The sequence below is a fragment of the Leptopilina heterotoma genome, unplaced genomic scaffold (assembly GCF_015476425.1).
Source record: "Leptopilina heterotoma isolate Lh14 unplaced genomic scaffold, ASM1547642v1 Lhet_47, whole genome shotgun sequence".
NCBI classification, from domain to species: domain Eukaryota; kingdom Metazoa; phylum Arthropoda; class Insecta; order Hymenoptera; family Figitidae; genus Leptopilina; species Leptopilina heterotoma.
Window position 1 is genome coordinate 3,155,571 of NW_025111098.1, and position 26,224 is coordinate 3,181,794.

The window sequence follows — 26,224 nt, forward strand, 5'->3', positions numbered from 1 at the left end:
TTTGGGGCGGGGGGACGTGAGTTCGATCCCACATGCGAGCGGATTTTTTCATTATAAGCGGTTACATAAAATAATAAAATTACTATTTAATCTGTATAATTAATAAGTGTTGTGAATAAAAACTTGTGAACTTGTTTGTAAATAATATTAAAAGTCTGTCAAAAATGAAGTTAAAAAATGTACAAATTATCACAAATTGTGTTTTTTTTTTTTGCTAAAATTATTTTTCAATATTATTATGTTAAATGACATTTATTGTTAGTCATATAATATTTATATGAAAATAATATAATTATTATAATAATAACTTATTGTCATTAAATATGTAAATACATATATATTAATAACAATACTGTTTATTATTAATAATAATAATTAATATATTCACGTTATATTGAATGAACGCGTGAGAAGCGTGTAAATTTGGGAACAGTGGAAGCAGTCTTGTTCAGTCCTGCTTTCGGTTTCCGCAGCATTGATTGAAGATTGAACGCCAGTCTTCAACAAAGACTGAGCGTCAGGTTTACATCGATGTTACTATTCCGGACTCAAGTAGCCTTGCTTTCGCTGTCCCACCAATCTTCAACCAATACTGACCAAGTCTCAATCAAGCTTCGTAAAGCCTGAACTCACTGTCAGCTCGCGCCTGGGCGTTGAGACAATCGTGTACCAGAGTTCGGCCAACCAAACATTTTAAATCTCTTAATATTCATAAAATGTAATTGTTTTGTAGTGTAGGTAAAACAATTTATTGCACGGAAAAATTAGATATTTTTTTCAGAAAAGTTCAATATTCAATAAACAATTTCAGGTGTTTTTGTAATGACTTCGAAGTTCGAAATAATTGTTCTTGATGCCGCGACTGAATATCAAAGGCATTGCGCACCGAAGAATAAGGTTATTCAAGATGGATGCTCATTGGTGTATAAACATTGTATAAAAAGCGTAGTATGGGATAGAGTCTAATTTTTTAAATATCTTTGCTTAACCACTTCACTGGCAGGGCGTTCCAAATGGCGTTCCACGCGCCGAGGCCCAGACTGGCAAAAACACCGAAATGGCGTTCCTAATAAAACTTTATTTTTTAAGAGTGTACACTACTTTTAACTTCTACAAAGCAATATTTCTATAGTTTAGACATCAGGGAACAATATTATCACAATAAAAGTTTCAGTTTTTGAGATTTTCAATGTTTCTTCGAACGTTGAAATACTTCATTTTTACCACTTTTAAACAAATGGCGTTCCACTTTTTTTCAATTTTTACGCAGTAAAACTCATATTTTTTATTTTAAAAAAATGTATTTATATACAATATTATATTATAATAATAATAATGTAATAAATAAAAAATAAATATAAATAATTGATAAATAAAATATAATAATTATTAATAATATCAATTACTATTATTGTTATAATTATTGCATTAAATTATTATATTATTGTATATAAATACATTTTTTTAAATAAAAAATATGAGTTTTACTGCCTAAAAATTGAAAGAAAGTGGAACGCCATTTGTTTAAAAGTGGTAAAAATGAAGTATTTCAACGTTCGAAGAAACACTGAAAATCTCAAAAACTTAAACTTTTATTGTAATAATATTGTTCCCTGGTGTCTAAAATATAGAAATATTGCTTTGTACAAGTTAAAAGTAGTGTACACTCTTAAAAAATAAAGTTTTATTAGGAACGCCATTTCGGTGTTTTTGCCAGTCTGGGCCTCGGCGCGTGGAACGCCATTTAGAACGCCCTGCCAGTGAAGTGGTTAAATAAAGTTTTCAACCATAATGTTTATTAGGTTTTTATGTTTTATTTTTTAAGAACTATTTTGTGCAATATTAAAATCAATAAAGAAAATAAAATTGATTTTTATCCTTTCTTAAAAAAGACATGGAGTGGAAAGGTCGAATGTATCGAAAAGTATCGAAGTAAAGAATGGGCAATGAGAATGTAAAATCTTAATAGAAGGGTGTTTTTAAAATTGTTTATACATGTGAAGGTGGCGCTGCAGTCGTATGTTATTTAAAAAGAGCGCGAATATATAAATTTTATTTTTGTTAAGAGAAAGTACTCATAACACTGAGAAAACTGGTTTATTGGACTAAACATCTGGAGGGACAAATCGTTGATATTTGAGAGTTAGCTATTGGATAACAATCTAAATGTTCAAATACACCATTGACAGATATTCGTGCCATTTCTCTTGGAGGGAAAATGAGTTTATAACAGAGGGACAAATTAACCATCTTGAGAAATCCCTTCCTTATCCGGCGCGAAATGAATAAATATGGCAACCTAACCCCTAAATTAAATACATAAAATGTCAGAAAAATAATTTCGCGCGCATCAGATCGTACACATTTTCTGCGCAACTTTTAACCCTCAGATATAATGGGAGAGAATATACAAGTAGATTTCCATTATCAATTCAAAATTTATTTTAGAAGGACTATTCAACTCTCTTCATAAGCAAAGGAAACATACACTTTTTGAACCTCTGAATTTGACTCTCCAGTTTTCTCAGTGAATAAATCTTATTTTGCATTGTCGAAAAAAACGTCAACATTTCAAATATAAATAAGCAAATTATTAACTGAAAAAATTTGAATATTATTATTAATGAAATAATGGACTTGGACAATGGACATATAAAAACTAGCACCGTAGACGGCCGCTTGCGGCCGTCGGAGGAGCTAGTTATTGTAAAAAATAGTTCTCAAAAAATAAAACATAAAATCCTAATAAACTTATGGTTGAAAATAACTTTCCATGCAATGTTTGTGTACCAGTGAGCATCCACCTTGAATGATAGATAGTTCTGATAGAAATTGATAGCATGTAGCGTCTCTTTGCGTTATAAATATATAGGTATGATCCCTATACATATAATATCATAACGTGGCTATTTGACCTTCGCGGACTAAAAGGCCAATAACCAAAACCAACCAACCAAATATCATAACGCGTTCTATATCCGGGTGGCATAATGCGAAGATCTTGTCTCAAGTTCGAGTACTCACGCAAGCAAATTTTTTTACCTTAAGTTCACATTTTTCGATATTATTGAACCGCAGTTATTTGTAATTCTTTATGAAAATTCAACAAGTTGTCCTGAAATTAACTACAGTTCTTCTCGAAACATTTAAAAATAATGTTTCAACTTACGTTTCTGCAGCATTTACAGTTTTTTCCCATATATCCTCAATTCTTGAATAAATTTTGGAATAATTCCTGAACAAAGATTTTCCTTGTATAAATACTTACATAACCTAGTATATTGTAAAAAGTAAAAATTGTGAAAAGTAAAAATCAAACTGCTTTGTCACGTTTAAAGGTGGGTCATGTACTACATTTTAGCGAAGTATTAATTTATTTTAAAAACACCACGTCTGCACAAAAAAAAATCTCTATGGTATTACAGTAGGCTCTCATCACTAAGTACCCGTCTCCCTTCATGCATATGTGAATTGGAATTGCTTCCCACCAATCCAGTAAAAAAAACAATTTCTAATTAACAACATCAAGTGTTAAAAAAAATTGGACAAGTGCGAGTTGTACTCGCACTGCAATGGTGGGTTCCGTACACAAATATTAAAACAATACTTGCAACATTTATCGGTAATTTTATAGTATATATTCTTAAATTAAGAATATTACATTCTCATCACATAAGAAAGTATTAGTTTTGGTCGAAAATTGACTTTTGCTAATTTTATGAAATCTTTACGTTTTGGGGTCCCCTGAACCCGAAAAACATGGTCCGGCGAGTCCGTCTGTCTGTATGTATGTCCGTCTGTAGACCAAAATGTTGTAGACACAACAACTTTTGAAAATCTTATCTGATCGTTTTTAAATTTAACACACTTAAAGTTGGTGTAAAAATAAAGGTTAAGTTCGTTAACCAGCCATTTTCGTTAAAAACTACAAAAACTACGGTAGTTTCAAAATTTTGAAAACTCAATTTTTTCAAATTTCAGAATTTTTAACTTTTCATTATTTTAGATAAGGAAAATACAAACAACTTTTCTTCACAACATTTTTTCATAAAAACTCAATTTTCGAAGTTATAGTCTCTTAAATGTTAAAAAAAACTAAAAAAATCTTAAAATAACACTGAAAATCGAATTTTTTGAAAGGAATAAAAGTCAGTTAATTGATTTTGGCATAGTCTCACCCTAAAATACTCGAAAAACATAATTGTACACAAAAAAGTCGTAATTTTCGGAAAAATCACTCTCTATTTATATTTTTTGTGCGCTTTTTTGAAAAAAATTCAATATTCCGACTCCATTATCTCCGACATTATTGCATATGCGATTTTGCTACCAGAGACTTTTTTTCTCGGTTTTGCATCATCTACAACTTTGCTGTTGACAACTTTTTGCCAAACCCTAAACTTTTCGAGTTATTTCCAAAAAACTAATTTTTATTACGTTCTCATCACATGAGAAAGTATTAGTTTTGGTCGAAAATTGACGTTTGCTAATTTTATGAAATCTTTACGTTTTGAGGTCCCCTGAACCCGAAAAACATGGTCCGGCGAGTCCGTCTGTCTGTGTGTCTGTCTGTCTGTATGTATGTCCGTCTATAGACCAAAATGTTGTAGGCACAATAACTTTTGAAAATCTTATCTGATCGTTTTTAAATTTAACACGCTTAAAGTTGGTATAGAAATGAAGGCTAAGTTCGTTAACTAGCCATTTTTGTTGAAAACTACAGAAACTATAGTAGTTTCAAAATTTTGAAAACTCAATTTTTTCAAATTTCAAAATTTTTAACTTTATATTATTTTATATTAGGAAAATACAAACAACTTTCCTCTATAACATTTTTTCATAATTTTTTTTTTTTAAGTTTTTGGGCCAGACCAACTTAACTGTTTTATAAAGTTTTATTTATTTTCTGAAATGTTAAAACCTTTCTAAAAATCTGTAGTTTACAACAAAATATTCAACAAAATATTTCTTTATTAGAAAAATAAAATTTTTTTTGGCTGGAGTTTAAGTGTAACTGACGTGTTTAGTTGTGAAGATGACAAGGTGACGAGCCCGATGCTGAATACTTCCTAAAAATTATTTAAAGATTTACATGCAAACTTCGTAGTATTATTTACTATCCAATATTAAAATTAATTGTGTAAAGGTTTACATGTCCCACTTTATTGAATGTTTAGCCTGAAACTTTTCTAAAAATTAAAGTTATTTTTTCATGTAAATCTATTATAGACGAAAATTCAGCAAACCATGTTTCTGCGAAGAAAGTAAGTAATTAAGAATAATTTCACACTTTTAATTAGCAGGACTAAAAATTTTCTTAAAAGTGTACTTAATTTTACAATCATCAGCAAACAAAAATAGGTGATGAGAATGTTATCCTTAAAGTCGTAGTAACTTTAAAAAAAAAAGTTTGATAAAACATATAGTAGGAAAAAGAAAAAAATAAAACATATAATAGGAAAAAGGATCAAGAACGCAAGTAATGCACAATCTCCGCTGACGACTGCGAGCGAAGCGAGCTATTTGCGCGCGAAGCGCGACGACCAATATTTCGCGCCCCCCGAGGCGCGCTGAAACTTGCGAGCCCTCCGCGCGAAGCGCGGATGAGAATGTGTCCGCCCGGAGGGCGGGCAGATTTTTTTTTTCAGTGTACTAAGGCTCGTATTTATGCCCATATTTAGGGTCGTATTTACTTCTAGATAAATATAATAATTCAGCAATATTGAGTCAATATTTTCCTGTAATATTGCTTTAGAATTGCAATGGTAACTTTTAAATCTTGTTCCAACATTGCTACAATATTGAATTGCAATATGGTATGGCTTACAATGCAATACGATAATAATATATAGTTGTGTTATTCGAGTTCCTTGTTTGTTAAACTTGAAATATCTCGATCTTGGAGAAAGTTTTATCAATTAGAATTATAATTATGCATACATAATAAATGTCTAACAGTTACTTGATTGCCACAAGGATTGATTTAATATTTTATAAATTTTTTTACGTCAGCTAATGCTGTGTAAAAATACAAGTACATAATATATTTTTTTATCTTTGTAAAGTACAGTACACTATTAAAATAATTTGATTTTAATTATAATTATATTTTTAAAATCAGTCAAAATGTAAAATAAAGAAGTTTCAATTATTACGTTTACATTTAGTAAGTTAAGAGGTTACAAAAATAATTTTCATGTATAAAAATTATCATTTTCTGTCGGAACATCCCATCTGTTTTCCCAAAATATTTTTTCTGTTTCGAAAGATTGCGATGTACATGTTTTTAACCAAGATACTTTTTCACAGCTCTTTGAAATAGTCCAGAATACAGAACCAGGTGGACATTTGTATAAATATGCTTGAAGAACATTTCTTGTATTTCGCTTACATTTGAAAAAAGCAATACTGCACCCATAATGAAACGGGTAATAGCCCTCATCTGGACATACTGCGTGAGATACTAATTTAATCTGAAAAATACATATAAAGTTTTATTAAAATATAAAGTTGGCACTCGCAATACGGAAACCCGTATCCCCCAATACTTTTTTTTACAAGGAATACTTACATTTAGAAGTCGTTTGCTATCTGATCGCCTATGAATTCTTTCATGGCTAATAGATCCCTCACAAGGTTGCGAACTTTCGGATTCAGGAACACACTGAATTTTAGTTTCGTCAAAAATAGTATTTTCAGGACATCGAAGTGTTAAAAATTTTATTTGTGAGTTATCATGTGTAGTACACTGATAAATAATATTACAGAACTTGGGATGACGCTTAAATCCCGTTGGGCACACTAGTAGAACTTGTTCGTCAGTAATATTTGAAGCAATTGGACAATTAGAGAAAGCATTGTCTGCTGGTATTATTGTATTAGTCGTTATTAGTTCTTCAATTTTGGTCACCGACTCGGTAATACTTGTGGAAACTTCTACACCATGTTTAGTTGTACTTTCTAAATTTACTTCTGTTTTTGGTGTTTCTAATTCTGATAAAGTAGATTTTTCCATTGTGGCTGATGTTGTCATTAAAGTGCCATCAGTCATTGTTAAACTTCCTGCAGTAGTAGCTACTGTAGATATTTCAGTTGCAGTTGTAGTTTCTAAATACTGTAAAGTAGAACTAAATTTCATAGTTGTTGTATTTGATTCTTCTCCAGTTTCCAAAGTTTCAGAACTGGTTGTTGAATCAAGAGGTGGAATTTTTTCTGTAGTTAAATGAGATTCTTCAGTTGAAAGTTCATTTTTCGACACACTTGTTGTTAATTCTGAAGAATTACTTTCTATGGTCAAAGTTGTGAGTTCTGTGACGTATGCCAATGTTGATAGCTCTTGAGATTTCATTGTTGACGATGGAGGATTAGTTAAAAATGGTTCCATAGATGATGAAGTATGTTGTGTGGAAACGCACTTTCTAGGTGGATAAATTGATTCTGGATAATTACAGACATTTATACTGGGATCAAATATTGTTCCGAGTGGACAGTCAAAGTAATAAACATTGAATCCATTTCCATTGTCAACGCAACGATAAAATTTGTTACATTTTAATGGATGAGCATAAAATCCGGGTATGTTACAAACAACACCATCTACCAGTTTGCAGTCAGAAGTACACGATTCATTATAAACTGCATCTTTACTGTCGACTGAATTGTTACTTTCTTTGTCGTTAAGCGTGCTTAATGATGAGAACAAATACATGGATGTTGTTGTCTCTGAAAGATCATATCTGGTTGCACCCATGTTAATGCTCTTTTCAGTTGAAGAAAATGTAGATGGAATCCTGTTGGCTCCCATAGATTGAAAACTGCTTTGAGTTTGTGTACTATTTGCATAATTACATGTTGGAACTAGCGAAACATAATTGCAAGTTTGTTCGTTTTGATCCCACGCTGTTCCAGTAGCACAATGAAAACTAAATTTTCTATATCCGAATTGGTCCTGAACGCAGCGATAAAACTTTTGGCAATCTTTTAAATCGGGAACAAATCCTTCGTGAGTACAAACATCAAATGCTTTTTCAGTTTGAGAAAAAATTTGTGACTTGGTTAAAGAATTTTCATTTTCAAAAAAGATGGGATTATTATCATTATAAGGTTTAAATTTATTAAATCGACTAGGATTATCGGTCCCAGGTAAATACATTTTTTCAATATTTGTAGTAGAAAATAAGTATCTACATTCTTCTCTTGAAATTGTTGATGGTTGACTACATCTATGTAAAATGTCATGTTGCATTTCATTACTGTTACGAATATTAATTTTTGATACCATATTAGAAGTCGATGATTCCAAATCAATCTGAATCTCATTTTCCAATTCAACACATTCCATTCTTTCACTATCTCTAGGAGGCACGCATATGTTTCCCATAGACTGTGAAAATACTGTACCTAGTCCACATTGAAACTTGAATCTAGTTAAGGGTCTACTATTACCCCAGTTTATGCATCGGTAAAATATGCTGCAGTCTAAAGGATCAGAGTAAAAGCCTTCCTTTTCACAAGTTTCCGAGAAATATTGCTCGACGTGTACACCATCATCTTTGAGGTAACCTTAAAAATGGTATAATTATTTAAATTCACTGTAATTTTTTATTTATATAAATAATTTAACAATGTGAGACATAATATAAAAATTTTTTTTAAACTTTGCAAAAAAGTGTAAAATTCTTATATTAAGGGGAGATTACCGTTCTCAATGGTGAAAAATGCATGAAGTTGAAAAGAATTTTTTTTTATATACGAAAATATTTTTTGAATTGCGGTTTTTTTTATTTAAATAATACATAATTATTAATCAATCTTTTACGACCGAGAAATAGTATAATTATAGTGAAGGACAATAAAACGAAAGCATTCAGACAAATAGTTTTTAAAAAATTAGTTTACTCCAACGTTTCGAAATCTAAATGATTTCCTCTTCAGGGAGTCAAAAAAATTAATAAATAAACATTCGTCATCAAAAAATAAAAATAAATTCACCCATCAAACGTCAGAGAAAACATAGAGTTTGGAGTCGTAACTATAAAAGATTATAAAACCAATTTTGTAATAAATAAATAAATAAATAAACATTAACATAAATTAACACTGATAAACATAGACATTAAGATGACACACATTTATAATAACACACCACAGAAGTTTTTAAAAATGCTTAAATAAATTAAAACTCTGCGTGTGAAGTTAAAATTAACACATAATTATATAAACTTATTACATATTTATGTTTAAAAAAAATTAAAAATGGCGGCTGTAGCTTAACTACATACACTGAAAAAAATCCATGAGATATTTTCAACTACATCCCCTTAGTAGAGTAAAAAGTAATAAAAGAAACTACTTTTTTAGTTAGTCTAACTATCTTTGCATACTTATATTTCAACTATTTTATGTAGTCAAAATTTATTAATTTAATTAAAGTAAATTTGTAGTTAAAATTGTAACTGCAGGTATGTTACAGAAATAACTATAAAAATTAATAGATTCTATACTACTTAAAGTAGTTGGAGTGAAGTGAAATTTTGTAGTAGATTTTACTTCTTCTATATCATAGTTGAATAATTTTCGATGTAATTTTTGTTAAAAAGTTTTAGAAGAGTACCAACTGTGAAAAAGGTATTAATGCAATTATTTTAAGTAGTAAAATTAATTACAGTTATCAGTTAAATTGTGGCAGAAATGTCCTCAAGTATTACTGTATTAGATAGAGAAAATTTTAAAGATGAGTAATGAAAGATATCCAAAAATATGCTTTAATAGGTTGAAGGAAATTAGTAAGAACAAAGATAGTAAATTGAGATATAACTGGTGGTTGCAGGTTCAAATAATATTCGAGAGTATAGGGGAGAAGGAGAGCTGGAATTCACTAGATCTGGAGTTAATTCAAAAAAATAAATTGTTATGGTTGAAAAAATTTGAAAAAAAATCATGTGAAGAAGATCTGGAGAGATCCCGCTCCTCTTCCTCCCTGTGTATGTATCTTTATATAAATGTAAATAAAGGACCTCAGAAATATTTGGAAATGAAAATTCCCTACAAATTTGTGACTGTCATTATGCAACTTCGATTATTAAACAAATACCAACCCAGAATTTTAATACAAAAAAATATTGTGCTTTTTGCCATAAAGATATAAGAGAAACTGAGTTTGTTTTGCATATCTTGATTGAATGTACAACTTTTAATCAGGAGAGAAGAATGTTCATAGATGCAACTACTGCTCTAGATGTTTCGGAAGAAAGATGGTTTCAAATTTTATGTAATCCAGACGTCGATTCAATTAAGAATGTTTTTTATTTTGTTAATGCTATATATAAATGTCAGGGTTTGTAATGTGGTTATAGTGTGATTTTATAAATGAGATTATATTTTGTTGTTTTTGTCTTTTTTGGTGAGAAACAGATTTGTAAAGTATTACTGTATTAAGCAAGTCATCGTAGCGGGCGAGCGTCCGAGTAAAAAAAGCAGGATTGGAAGAGAGCGAATAGTATTGGCGGTGAGTTTCTGCCAATACGTTTTCGCGTGAAAACCGTATTGGGGGCATTCTGCCAATTATAGCGGACGACATTTTCAAAAACTCGTTACTCGTCGGTTTTCGGGGTCGTTGATTACGAATCTAGCATCAGATTTTTTTAAATACAATTTGGCGGTTCGAATATGGCTGGCGCCATTTTAAAAAATTTATCAGATTTACTTAAAAGTTGTTACTTGGGATTGATTGATGTCGTAGATTAAAAATGTAATATCGGTTTCAAAAATGACGGATCCAATATAAGAACAAACAAAAAGTAATATAAAAAACAAAATAAATAAAGGAATGTAAAATCCGACTGCATACCTCCACGTGGTAAACTCTGGGTCGTAAGTGTAGTATACTTAACAGCGACTTCAAAAACAATAGTATGCTCGTTTGCGCAAATTTTAGTTTTCTAAAAAGTTGTCGACATTTTGAACCCACTATGAGATTTTGGTCTTGACTGCGAAGGTGTTAAAAAGTAGTCAAATTTACTAAGACTTTTTTCAGTGTAGAAACTGTGACATTCTATATGGAACAATGTTATCTACATGGAGAAAAATGGATATTTAAGGTAAATATCTAGATGTTAAAGTTTAATATTTTTATTCTTCTGGATGTTAAGCGTTAATATCTAGCATGTGATTTAAATATCTAGATATTGAAGTTTAATATTTTTGATGTTAAGGGTTAATATATCTTTTCAATATCTATCACTGAGAAAAATATATTTATGGTATGTACTGCCATAAATATGGCCAATTCTCACATATTATATTGGTGGATATGGAACAGTCATACAGTATTGCTGTTTCAGTGTAGAACAGCCATATATGTATGTGAGAGACAGTAATATGTACAGTAGAACCTCGGTTATCCGAGCCTCGATTATCCGAGATTCCGGATTATCCGAGGCACAAAACATGCTCGGATAATGCGGAATAACTCGGATAAAACGGATCGAGCGACTAAATTTGGAAAATAAATTTTACAAAACCACTATTTGTGATCATTGCATTTAAAATTTCGTCCATTTTTGTCATTTAATATTATTCTAACACTTTAAACACATGAAAAATAATTTAAAATTTTGAAATTTTCATTGGTTCCGTGTTATCCGAGTTTTCGATTATCCGAGGTACCTCTTCCCCACATTACCTCGGATAATCGAGGTTCTACTGTACGTGAAAAACACCAATACTGTATTTTAAGAACAGCAATACAGTATTGCTGTTTCAGCTATACGTCCCAGTAAAAAAAGAAGTATTGAGTGGAGCGTTTAGGAATTGAGTGAAGCTCTGAGCCAATACGGATTCGAGTAAAAACCGTATTGGGACGTTTGACTCAATCTTTTTTTCATCCGCCGAATACGGTCTTATTTTAGCATTAAAATTAAAATCACATGACCAGAGTACACATTATAAATTGAAAGCACAATTGTCCTGGAATGTAAAAATGCCGATTTCGATAAGAAACAGTGAATATTTGTTAAAAATTGGTAAAAGCAAAGTTTGACAAGCGCGACTGAATTTACCATGTGAATAAATGAATTGGTAAGTTTAAATGGACGAAAAGAAATCTACTGTTACCGACAGAAAGTTCCTAGAGAATTGTTAAACAATGAAATTTCATTGTTTTGTTGAATTTACCACAATTCTCTAGGAACTTTCTGTCGGTAACAGTAGATTTCTTTCAGTCCATTTCGTCCATTCCCACATAGCACAGCTTCTCAAGGTAAGGTTACTGGAAGGACATCTGTAGGGCTTGTAAGGTTACCAAGTAAGAGTGTGGTAAACATGATGTCGTCTAAAAAGTTCCGCCTTATAGTAAGCTTACACAGTAAGGCTATGGTAAGCTTACACATTAAGGTCGTAGTTAGCTTACACGGCAAGGTCGTGGTAAGCTCACACCTAAGGTCGTAGTAAACTTACACGTAAGATCGAGGTAAGCTTACACGTAAGATCGAGGTAAGCTTACACGTAAGAACGTGGTAAACTTACATGTAAGATCGTGGTAAGATTGCACGATACGATTTCTATTAGTCTAACGAATTTAAATTATATTATAATTTTAATTAAAAACTAATTCTAACAGTAACTATAAATTTTAGTAATACTACAGGCAAATTAAAAAAGGTAATATATTTAAGGTGAATTTTTACGATCGGAAAACATGTAATAGTTTTATTTGCAAATATTTTATTGCAAAAAAAATTTATATTTCGTGTACAATGGTAAAGAATAATAATAAGAATTCATCTTAGATTGGATGTCCACTTTTTGAACAGACCTGCAACAAACAATGACAAATAAATTACATATATCCGTAATTTGCTTATAGAAATTATGAAAAAATTACAATAGATAAATAAAATAACATTTCAATTGGAAAATTTTTGTTTTTAGACTGATATATAATACACTCCAAAGTCTGTTTAGCGGACTATCCGTGGGGAGTCGTCCGTTAAAGCGAACAATACTTTAACATTACCTTTAACGAATCAAAACATAGAAAACCGGCGTTGGAGTGTATTGCATACTACATGTGTACTTGGAACATTTAAATTAAATTAATTAATTAGTTAAAGAAAGACAAAATATAAGATTATTAAAGTTAATATTATAATTAATTTAATGTATATAATAAATATCTAATTAATTATAAAAGAAACATTTTTTTAACAGAATTGAAAAAAGTAACAAGTTCATAAATTATAATCCATATAAATTATGCTTTATACTTAAATACTTACAATGCTAAAAATATATTGCTAATTATATGTATAGTAAGTATTTGTTTATAGAAATTTAATATTTTCGCTCACCTGTAGTGGACGTAACTCATAGCCCCCTTTTCCTGGGAACTTGTTTACGAGCATTAGAAAGATATTCATACCCCTTTTTAAGGAAATTTTTTATGTAAAAATAATCATTTTCATAATTCCATTACATTTGGTACAGAAGCCCTAAAAATAGTAAGAAATTTTAGTAAGAAAAAATTATTAATAATTATTTTAATATTATTATTTTAATTATTTTTCTAATTATTTAGAATTTTTTTAGGCAGAATTTTTTTTTTATATAACATATTCCTATATAGGGGAAAATTGTATCAACCATTTTAAAAATTTTATAAATTAGAAGAACACAAAGCTTCTTTCCACAAGAAAGCAAAAAATTATTAAAAAAGTTAATTGGCTTACTCTTGTCTGCGACTCCTGAGAGTGCAATTTGATAGCCAATTGCTAAGAAAACCATCAATGGACTTGTTTGATTCATTCTTGCACTTTAATAAGTCCAGAGCAGCTTCTGTGTGAACAAAAATAATGAATAAACCTATATTTTTATGCATATACGTGGTTAACACATTTTTTTAAATTAAACACTTAATTAATAATACTATTTGAACGTTAAATCAGGGTTGCCACAGGTCAGGGAATTCAGTGAAAAGTCAGAGATTTTTATTAAAAGTACTGGAAAAAATTAAAATTTTAGAATTCATAAGAAAATTCTGAATTTTTGGTATCTTTTTTGTTTGCCTCATAAACTATAAAACTACCACGAATTCTAACACAAAACGTTTAAAATTTTTTTTCTATTTCTGACAGGAATACATTTTTCATACATTTTTTTTTTTTCATACATTTCATACATTTTTTCATTATTTCAAAAGTTTATTATAATTCACAACAAGAATTAATTTATTTTCAAAAGTAATAAAATTCTTGACAAAATTCAATTATTTTTAATAATTTTAACGAATATCTCGTTAAGAATTCAATTATCTTTATAAATAGCAAAAATTAAGATTAAGAATTAAGACTAAGAATTAAGAAAATTTAAGAAATAAATAATTTTCATTGCAGAATTTCAAATATTTTTAATACAATTTTAAATAAATTCCTCGAAAATTGCAATTATTCTTAAAAATTGTATCAAAACTCGACGAAAGAATTCAATTTTAAGAAATATTTAATTATTCAATAAAATAATAAAATTTGTCGCAATAATTTAATTATTTTCATAACTAACTTTTTAATTTGTCGCAAAAAATAAATTATTTTTAATAAGTTTTAAGTAACTCTGCAAAAGAATTCAATTATTTTGATAAACAACAAAATTCTTCCTATAAAATCAATTATTTAAGGAATTTTAATAAAATTCTTTTCCAAAATTCAATTAGTTTTGATAAATTTTAAAATTCGTGGCAATAATTTTTTTTTTTGTAAATAATAAAATACTTTGTAGAAATTAAATTATTTTCAAAAGTTTTTAAATATTCTCTTCAAGAATTAAATTATCTTTATAAATAGATAGCGAAATTCTTCTCAAGAATTAAATTATTGTCAAAAATTTTAATAACATTCTTGACAAAATTTCAGTTATTTAAACAAAATTTAATAAAATTTTTCGCATGAATTCAATTGAATAGTGAATTTCGAAAAGGTCTCAACTCGGATTTTTTTTTCAAATTTTACTTAATTTGTATTTTTTGCATTATTACATATTCATTGCCGTTTTCTTAAAAGAAAAAATTCATCTGAGGTACTTTTAGATTAGAAAAATGTTTTAAAGTGTCTTTTTTTTACTTTTAAACTAAGATTGCTTGTTTTTTAACCTAATGCTGAATTGCTTTTGAGCTAAAAAAAATTTATTAAAATTTATTATTTTTAACTTACTGTTTTTGAGGACAATTCTTTTATCATTTTCTCACAAAAAACAGCCCTCTTCGAAATTCACGATTTAATTATTTTCAAAAGTTGTTAATAAAATTCTTCGTAAAAATTAAATTTTAAAAAACATTCAATTATTGAAGAAATTAATTATTTTTGAATTTAAAAATGAAGTTAATGTTCTTTTTGAATAATTTTACAACTAAAAAAATTATATAAATGTATTCGAACATTTTTCTCAGTATCTAATTATTATTTTAAAGTAAATCAGAATATTCTTTAGGGTCAGGGAAAAAGTCAAAATTCTGTCATGAAACCTGGGAAAAACAAAGTTTAATTTTTTGTGGCAACCATGTAATAAAATGATCAGACTCCTTTGAAAATGCAGAGGGCAATTTTAGATAACATAGAGAATTTTTAACATACTGGAAATTAACTTGTAGAGATTTGTAAGGCTGAATTTGTGTTTCTCCTTGTTTTTTCCTGATAAACAATACTCCTTTCCCAGATTGAAAGTCATTACATTCTCCATCATTGCTGACACTGTTAAACTGGGTGTATTATATATTCCTACATTCTTCAGCGCACTGTACTGTAAAAATATCAAAATTTAATAACTATAGTGTGAGTCAATATTAAGTATTGTTTGTGTTAATATGTGGACATTCACATGAAAAAAGTCTTATTTAATTTTGGCACTATTGGACTTATCTGTATGGGTGAATTGCTTGCAAAATTTAGAAAATTTTGAGTGGTCATAGAACTTGTTTGGTAAAAAAATTCAATAAATTACATAATTTCAAAGTTTGTAATTCCAAAATCCTCATTTCGAGAAAAACTGAATTAAAGATTGTGATACCAAATAATTGTGATATCTCTGGTTCTTCTGGTAAGTTATTCAAATAATAATTGTTTTCAGTCCTTAAAAATAAAAAATCAATAGGTTTTATATCCCCCCTCCCCCCTTCTCTATGGAAAATACGGAATATTTAAAAAAAATCGACAAAATGGACCCTTTTCTTCTTTGTAAAGCACCAATGAAATCAAACACTTTAATTAACAATAAATTAATGAAGACCGCATGATTTGACTTGTAAAAATATGTAGATTGATAATAAAAAATAAAAAAATTAAAGTTTTTCTCAAAAATTACTTAATTGCGATTATCTCGAAAACTAAAACCGATAAAATGGGCCCTTTTCATGTGGACGTTCACATATAAAAACCACCAATAAAATAATTATTATAGCGTTGTTGGTTGGTTGGTTCTAAAAAAACTTATAACAAATTAAAATATACTTACAACTATTTTGTACAATTCGGAGTCTAGTACAAGTTTAGGGTCAGTTCTGTCAAAATCCTCTTTACTTTTTAGAGGAAACATTTTTAACTCTTCCCCCTTATGCATAAATGAATAAGTCACATCGTTTACAATAGTATTGCTACCATTTGATTTTGCCATTCGACCAAGTAAATCTACAGACACTTCTATTTTTGTGACTTTTGTCAACATAACTTTCTGATATGCATCTACTGAAAATAATATAGTTGATTTAACCAAATAATATATTTTTAATAATGAACGATTAACATATTAAGCAAATCGCAACAACGAATGTTCAATCATGAAAAAAATACTTAAGCAATATATGATTATTACCGGTCTTGAATAACATTTAAATTTAAAAAATACTAATAAATAATTTTTGGAAAAATATGACTTCTATAATTTCAAAAAATAGGGTAACTGCTCCAGTCTCTTTGAAAAAAAAAATATATATATACATTTATTATTGAATTATACATAAGTATATTTTCTTGTAGTTGTTTATTACTTAAAATTATAATAAATTATTCTTGTTAAATCAAAAAATAAAAAAAAATTAATTTGCTTGTTTGAAACATAAGAAGTTTAAAGATTATGTATGGGTGCCAACGACTGGAAATTGGTGTCATTATATCATTATTAGATAATTTAAAAGTTTCAGTTTAATTTTATTCAAAATTTATCATTTTATCGTATTCTGCATTAAATTCTGAATACATATTTTACTATAAGTATTATATAATATTAGTTTTTATCTATTAAAATAATTCCTAAAGTCAAAATTTGGTTTTAAGGGTGCCAACGACTGGAGCAGTTACCCTATTAAGAATTCAGGGTTGCCACAAATATTTAATTTTATTTTTCCCTGACTTTTCCCTAATTTCCAGACAAAATTCTCACTTTTTCCCTGACCCTAAAAAATATTCTGATTCACTCTAAAAACTATTAAAAACTCAAAAAAATGTTCTATAACATTTATTTATGAATTTCATTAATTGTAAAATTATTCAAAAACATCAATAATTTCTTTTTTAAATAAATATAATTAAATCATTATTATTTTTCCGTAGGAATTAAAATTCTTCAATACATTCAAATTCAAACCTTTTTAAAATTCAACAATTTATAAGAATATTATTACAAAACATAAAGAAGGTGATTACTCCAAGTCTTCGACTCGGAGTGATCGCCTTCTTTATATTTTGTTATAATTTAAATTACCATGAAATTTTTCAAAAAGAATTTTATTATTTATCAAAATCCTAATAAAATCCTTCGCAAGAATTCAATTATTTTCAAAAAGTAGTAAATTTTCTCAACAAAAAAATTCTCATAAAGAATTTTATCAACAAATTTTTAAATAATTCAATTATTTTGACAAATTTTAATGAAATTTTTAAGAATAATTATATTTATCGAAGAATTTAATCAGAATATTGTATCAAAAATTAATTAAAATCCTGCGATGAGTTTCATTATTTATAAAAATAATTGAATTCATGCGACGAATTTTATAAAACTCTTTTTAATTAATTGAATTTCTGTGACGAATTTTATTATTTATGGAAATAATTGAATTATTTCAAAGAAATTTATTAAATATTTTATAAATTATTGAATTCCTGTGAAATTTTAACGAGAATTTTATTCAAGTTTTTAAAAATAATTGAATTTCGAAGAAGAATTGTACTATTTATAAAGATGATACTGAACTGACGTAACTTTTCAAAAATTCAATTTTTTTTTTATTATTTTTAACTAAATTTTTTTTATCAATTTAGTATTTATGAAAATTGTAAAAATGATTCATTAAATCACGTATGAGTCATAATTTTATGATAGTTTTTGTAAAATTAAGTTATTTAAAAAAAAATTATTGTCTGAAATAGAAAAAATTCAAGGTTTTGTATTAAAATTCGTGGTAATTTCATAGTTTACGAGACAAACAAAAAAAATATCAAATTTCAGAGTTTTTTCATGAATTTTTAAAATTCAATTTTTCCAGTACATTTGCTAAAAATCCCTGACTTTTCCCTGAATTCCCTGACCTGTGGCAACCCTGGACTCAATTACTATAAAAATGACAAGAAATATAAAAATACTTATAATTTATTTGCAAATGACTTCGCAAATTTTTTTTGTTAAATTATTTTCAATATAATTTTACGAAATTTTAGTTTCATAAAAAATGCATAATCATTTATCTAAAAAAATTAAATCATATTTAGGAAAGTAATTATCCTATGATCTATATTTAATTTAATAGTTATTATATACTTACAGTCAGCAAGATTAAGAACTGCATTTGAATGCGGTTTTGCATTTGACTGATTTCCTCCATTATTAGACGGCATACCATTGTCACCAGCTGAATCTTGCAATAAATTTGAATCTTGTGGTTCCTCTTTATCTAAGGAGTTTGAGTTTACCTCTTCAGGATTAGAGACTGTCAAATAAAAAATGAAATATTTTCAATTAAAACTCTAACAATTTAATTGTATTTAACGATAAATCTTTTACAATTAAAATATTGGTACAAAATTTTGTTAAAAATGTCTGATTTCAAATTTAAATTTGATGATTTTTTTTATCAAATTTTATAGAATTCAATTAGTTTCAAAATTTTCAATTAAAATTCTTTAAATTTTTATTTTTAATTATTTTAAACATTTTCAATTAAAAATTTCAAAAATTGAATTTTGTTTGAAAAATTATTCAAACATAGTTTTTAAAATTTCACTTTAGTTACAAGTCACTTTACAAAAATTAAAATAAGTTAGATTTTATATAAAAAAAAGTTATTTTCTTACAAAATATATATAAGAAAACTTGAAAAATTATACTTTTTTGAAAAAATAATTGGAAAAAATCAAAACAGTCATTCTGAGAATGTTTCATTAAAAATAAACAAAATTTTTTGTTCCTTTGTAAGGCCTAAAATAATTGTAAAAAACATATCTTTTAATTTCAAAAACTTCTGACCTTTAAAATGATTTATATAGTTAATATTTAAAATGGTATTTTACTTGGAGCTGTTAAGGCTTCCTCTATCTTCGCAGATGCCGAAGATGTATCCAAAAAAAAATTGTTCCTTTACCGATATAGTCGACTGAAATTTAAATTTTTATTTCGTGTTTCCCTCATTGCTTTCTTCCTTTTCTGTATTTCTGCTCTTCGAATTAACGGACGTTCCATTTTCGTTCCCATCAGCATGTGAAGAAGATACGGCCACAATTTGTTCTCTCTTTAAGGTTAATGAATATTTAGTCACCCTTTAATGCCTTGATTTCTGAATTTTTCCAGTAGTTTTCTCGTCGGAAATTATATTTAATTTAACTCTGAAAGATTATTACTCATATTATTATTTAATCGATTATATATTTTATTAATAATTCAATGTTCAATTAAATTAATTTACTTTATTACAGAAAAATACTTTAATTTTTTCTTTTGTAATTTATTTTTTAAGGATCTAAAAATTATAATAATATACGTTACCTAGAAGTTCTTTTTAATATTAACACTGGAAAAAATGGGTGATGATTGTGACCATCTATTTTCGTTCTGCTTTGTGCAATAATGGAATTACTGCGATTCCTTTCGAGGTTGGAATTTTCCACGCTTTTGATATAACATCGCTTAATAGTAAACAATGTTTTTCCTCTTCATTGACATTATTGGCCATGTAAATATTTATTAACCTGGAATCAGGATCTTCATATAGGCTGCCTTTGAAACAAAGCCTATGTCCAACTATCTTAATGTCCTGACCACCCAATTGCAAAATGTTTTCTACTATTAAGAATGTTCCATCCTTTAGCATAACACAATTATTCCTAATATCATCACAATTTATTGAAAATCCTTTGGTTTTTAAATTTTTGTATTGTTTAGGAATATTTGTTAGGCAGTCTTGAGTTAATGGTCCTCTATTGTGAGCATGATCTAGAATAAATTCTTCAGTTGCATAATTCTTCAGTTTTTGAATGTTTTCGACCTCTGCATACCTTCTAGCAAGTTGCTGTAACGGTTTATCTCCCTTTCTGATCATCCTTTTCACAGTCCCCATATAATTTTCAAATTTAAAGGCGCTGAAATTTCCTAGAGCTCCAAATCGTTTAACATCTGCACAAAGGTGCAACAAGTTGTGCACATTGTAGGAAATGAATTCTTTTCCATAAAGAGAATCGAAGTCTGTTACAAACAATTGTAACATTTCGTGTGCTACATCAATATTTCTAGGGTCGCAAATATGTCTGTCACTTGATAAGATAGAAATTGCTGTATGCAGTAAGAGAAAATGAGAATAAAGCTCGCTAGAAAATCCTTCAACGTTTTGCAATACAATGACACCTGCATACAACAAAAATGTGCGAAATTCTGTTGCTTTCCAGAATTTATATTCCCATAAAGTCCTTGGCCTTCTATTAAACTCAACGGGAATTGTATTTCGCAACAGAAGTAGTCGATTTGATATTGTGTTTAAGGCATCGGAAGATATTTTTACTTTTGATTTACGGAGAACCCACAGAGAAATTAGTTTTTTCGTGACTCCAAGCAAAACTAAGTGCATATAGTCCAAAGGAATGCAACTGATACAGCCAAATCCAGGAAGCTTTGTAAGAACAATTTCAACATCTGTTTCAAAGCTATTATATTTATTGCGTTTAAAATCCTGGTCCGTTTTTAGCGCAAATGGTCCTATACCAGGAAAACAAACTTTTCCCTTCTTCTTCTTTCCTCTTGTTGATGGTGGCGGTCTATGGCATACACCTGTTATTAGACACTTGGGACAACAGTCGTATCCAGTGTGTCCTTTTAAATACAAAATAAATGATTTTGCAGGGGCGTCGCAAATTATAGCTTCTATAGTAACATTATGATTCTTCACGCCTTTTTCACAAACGTTGATTGCTTCTTGAACAAAAGAATTAAGAAATTCGTTTGCATCTATTGGTTTCTTCGTCCCGTAGAAAGCACCGACAGGATACACGATCTCAGAATTTACTTCGGAGCACAATATAAGCCAGAAAGTATTTTTCCCACTATTCGAAATTGGAACACCATCTACATTTATCATTAATTTTACTTTTTGATCTTGCACACCTTTATTTCTTCTTTCAATAAGTATGTTCTCAACTGCTCTTTCCAAACCAAAGTGGTGATACACACCATCACTCATTTCAGCACATTCTGTTTTTCTGAGGGTTCCTAACAACGTCCTTGCATCTACTGGTAAACTGGAATCAAATACTCTTAGCAAGAGTAATAAAGCTGAAAGGGCAATTAAAGTTATGTGGAACTTTAATGCCCATTCTCGGAGCTTGGCTGAGAACGTATTTTCCTTTACAGGTGTTTCATCCCGATATAAAAAATCTGATAATTCCAAGTCATCTTCGCCAAGATCACTATCGGTCTTCCTGGTGTCTTCATTACATGTGATTTCCGAATCACTATCAAAATTGTAATTATTGTCAGAGTCGAAATCTAAAACAAACTTGTCACTAACATTGGATTCCATTTCACAAGGCTCGTTTTCAATACATGGTGCGTTAGAAATTTCATTATTGTCTGAAAATGATGATGAACACAAATTCAAGTCTATATTAACATTGCATAATTTTGATGGTGGTTCACTGTCAATAAAAGTAGGTAATTCGACATTAGGTAAAAGTGATGAAATATTTGAGACTTCTCCAATACTTGTTTCGAGTGGAGTCGATGAACTATGCTGAGATTGCACGAGATTGCAATCGTTTAACAAGCGTTCTTGAACTATTTTTCGAAAGCGACGTGAAGAAATGCCATATTTTTTCGGTGGTTGTTTTTTCATGATTTTCCCCATGGTTACTAAAATTTATTTAAAACATAATAATTTTTAATATATTCAATTATTTTCTGAAATTCTTATACATTGAAAATTTTACAGAATTATAGTGTAAATACAAGGAAAAAATAAATTTACCAGATATTACAAAACGGTCACACAGTACGGATACAGCTTATTACAATACTGAGTTTCGTAAAGTGTAAGGAATATTTCAGGATCAAGTATAGAAATTTCGTAGTTTATACTGAATATTTCTAAAGTTTATCCTGAAATATTCTTTACACTTTACAAAACTCGGTTTCGTAATAAGCTGTATCCGCTACTCCGTTAAAGTTTGGTAAAATCTGCTAAATTAATTTTTTCCGAGAGTTTCTTAAAATTTATTTATTTTAAATAATTTATATATAAATTTTAAAAATTAATTTTTTTATAAAATGGTCTGTTCTTTATAAATAAATTGTAAATATTTTTAGGACCAAAGAAATATTTGATAGTTTCTCTTGAAGTAACTACATTTATATTGATATATCACTAACGTTTTTATTTTTAAAATAACAATTACAGGGATCGGATCGTCTTTAAGACTAAAAGAAGTCGCTTTAGTCGCATAAATTTACAACAAAAGTCAAGAAAAGTCACATAAAATTTCCAAAAAAGTTGGAAAAAAGTCGCATGAAATTTTAGAAAAAACGACAAAAAAAACACTAAATTGTCAAAATTGTAAAAAAAATCACATTTCTCAACAACAGATACATTAATATCAAACAATCAGGAATAAAATTTAATAAAATTCATAGCAAAATTTTAATTAGGTATTTTTAACATTTTTTTAAAAATTCTCTTTAAAATGTCAATTATTTTTATAAATAATAAAATTCTTCTCCGAAATTCAATTATTTAACAAAAATTTTAATAAAATTCTTGTCGAAATTTCAATTATCTTCATAAATAATAAAATTCTTCTCTGAAATTCATTTATTTTCAAAAGTAATAAAATTCTTCACACCAATTCAATTATATTCAAAACATTTTATAAATAATAAAATTCATCATAAAAATTTAATTGTTTTTAAAAGTTCTGATAAAATTCTTTGCAAAATTCAATTATCTTCAAAAATAATAAAATTCTTCTCTGAAATTCAATTATTTGTAAAGAATTTTAATATAATTCTTGTCAAATTTTCAATTATCTTTATAAATAATAAAATTCATCCTAGAAATTCAATTATTTTCAAAATTTTTTTTAAATTCCTCGTTAAAATTTTTATTATCTTCATAAAATAATAAAATTCATCCTGGAAATTTAATTATTTTAAAAAGTTCTGATACAATTTTTTGCAAAATTCAATTATCTTTAAAAGTAAGAAAATTCTTGACAGAAATTCAATTATTTTCAAAATTTTTTTTTATTCTCTTAAAAATTTCAATTATTTTTGTAAATATCAACATTCTTCTGCAAAATTCAATTAGGTACTTACTAATATTTTATAAATTTCTTCCCAATAATTCAACTATTTGCATAAAAAATAATTAAAAAAATTTTTTTTTATAAAGTCTTAGAATTTAAATTAATGATTTTATCACTCGGTCATCTTTAATTATTATAAAACATGAAGACATCGATTGTTCCGAGTCGAAGACTCGGAGTAATCGATTTCTTCATGTTTTATAACAATTTTTTTATAAGTTGTTTAATTTCAAAAAGGTTTGAGTTTGAATCTTTTGAAGAATTTTAATTTCTATGGAAAAATAATAATTAAATATTTATTCAAAAAAGAAGTTACTGATGTTTTCAAAAAATTTGTAAATAAATGTAACAGAATATTTTTTTGACTCAAACTTTTTCCTTTAAATTTAAAAAAAAAATTTAAATTTCATTCGTATTTTCCTAAAATGAATCTCAAAAAAGTCGATTAGTCGCATTTTTTCACAAAAAAGTCGAAAAAAGTCGAAAAAGTCGCCCAATCCGAGCCCTGCAATTAACAAAATTTTCGGCTCTGAAAGGTCAAAATTTGTTTAGTGAAATTTTATCAAATGCATAGTTCTTGTTGGTCATAAAGAGAAATATATTTATATGTACTAGAAACAACAGTGGCATTTCACGTAAAAATAGGTTAAAAAAGGGGATTTTGAAAAACTCAAGAAAAAAAATTTGGCGCACATACGTTTTTTTTAAATTAGTGGTATCATATCGACGGGAATTAGATAAATTTGGTAAATTTAGTTCAGAGAGTAAATAACACAAATTAAAATTTTTTAACATCACGTTTTTAGTATTTACTCACACATTTCAAATTTGTTTATTTTACTTTGGATTTCTGTATTTAAAAAGAAGGAAAATTTGAAAACCCCCAAAACACGTTTTTCTTTCTTTACCCAACTTTCTTGAGAAGTATGTCACGCTAGGTTATATTTGAGATCAGGGATCGTATTCAGGAGTGGAAAGTACATTGGAAACCATTATGTAACAAAGACTAAATTATTAAGTTAAATCGTATCAATGCAAATTGAAAAAGGAATATGAAAGTATGAAGTTAAAATTACATGCTTTAGTGTTTTTTGCAAAATTAAATATTATAATTTTTATTGTGTTAAAATTAATCTTTATAAATTATTAGTCCCTGCAATTAAAAATAGACATAACTTAAAAACAGTGTCGGTAATTACAATAAATTTATTATTTCTCTACTTTTTATGAATTATCATTTACAAAAAAGATTTTTGTTACTTTTAGAAAGTAACAAAATTTATAATAATTATTACTTGAACTAACTAAATGAATTACTTCTTTCGAAAACAAACTTTTGGTAAGAATATAACATGAACTTAAAATTAATTATTTGCTTACATTTTACACAATTAATGCTATATATCAACTCTCCGATTAATTGTAAGGCCATAAAAATTATTTTGGCCGATTTAGATTACAAGAAATATAGAAAAGAAATCTAGTTCAAAACAAAAATTCGAAAAAAAAAAAATTGAAAGTATTAGTATGTATTAGTAACTTTAGATTTTAGGGAAAACATTTTCTTTTATGAGAAATTAAGTAAAGAAAAGAAAATAAAAATAATAAAACCAAATAAAATAAACATGAAAAAGAAGAATGTTTAAATTTTCAAAGAATTTGATTAAAATACTTTTTAAAAGAATTATAATATATAACAAAAATTAATAATGAGTTTAGACAGAATCGATTTTCGGATATTAATATCAAAATTCTTATAAAAATTATAGGATTTCTGAAGGTCTGCATATACATTTTTTTTTTTTAATAAATTGAGAAAAGTATTTAGCATTTTTGAAAAAAAGTCGGAAAACGTCTACTCTACTCCAATACTATTCTTTTCTTACACTTTTGGATAATTTACATATTGAAGTATTGTTATATGGTCGTAAACAATTAAAATAAAATTGGTTTGCAATGATAAAATATAAAGTTTATATTAGCATTGAGATCATCAAAAAGTGCGTTATGATTTTGAGGTTAACTATACAAATTTTCACTTACAACTCATAAACTAGTTTCTCTGCTATCACAAATACTTTTGATTCTGTTCGTCAATTTAAACAATATAAAACCAAACCAAATTAAAAATAGAACATAAACATTACAAGAAAATAAAGAAAAGCACAAAGATAAACAAAACAAATTACAAGGCAAATTAGCGAAGCGCGAGAACACGAGGCAGTCACAGTGCATATAAGAAATCAGACTCAACTAAACTTGACGTTTTATTCCTACTGCGCAACTCACGCCTATGGCGGCCTAACCTTCAATAACGTCTCCAAGAACATGCATAAACACAAACCTATATTTAAAATGTTTGCTGTACTTATTTTAAATATTAATAATTATTTTTTGATAAA

The 26,224-nt window shown here is 27.8% G+C and overlaps 2 protein-coding genes across 3 annotated transcripts; both read right to left on the reverse strand.

The window, feature by feature from the left end:
- Nucleotides 1-5,550: 5,550 nt before the first annotated feature.
- On the reverse strand, nucleotides 5,551-26,156 carry LOC122507503. Its single transcript, XM_043620252.1, has 4 exons — nucleotides 26,129-26,156; nucleotides 22,865-22,885; nucleotides 6,572-8,562; nucleotides 5,551-6,473 (listed from the first exon to the last, which is right to left on the reverse strand). Exons 1-4 carry the CDS (start codon nucleotides 26,154-26,156, stop codon nucleotides 6,195-6,197), a joined length of 2,319 nt encoding a protein of 772 aa, XP_043476187.1. The 3' UTR covers nucleotides 5,551-6,194.
- Nucleotides 12,704-19,861, reverse strand: LOC122507439. 2 transcript variants are annotated; one of them, XM_043620145.1, is made up of 7 exons: nucleotides 19,551-19,861; nucleotides 18,806-18,970; nucleotides 16,501-16,727; nucleotides 15,624-15,789; nucleotides 13,728-13,833; nucleotides 13,350-13,490; nucleotides 12,704-12,814 (listed from the first exon to the last, which is right to left on the reverse strand). In XM_043620145.1, the coding sequence occupies exons 2-6, from the start codon at nucleotides 18,876-18,878 to the stop codon at nucleotides 13,460-13,462; spliced, it is 603 nt and encodes a 200-aa protein (XP_043476080.1). In that variant the 5' UTR covers nucleotides 18,879-18,970; nucleotides 19,551-19,861; the 3' UTR covers nucleotides 12,704-12,814; nucleotides 13,350-13,459. The 2 variants fall into 2 exon arrangements, with proteins under 2 accessions (XP_043476080.1, XP_043476078.1); XM_043620143.1 differs by having other exon boundaries at nucleotides 16,501-16,730.
- Nucleotides 26,157-26,224: the final 68 nt, after the last annotated feature.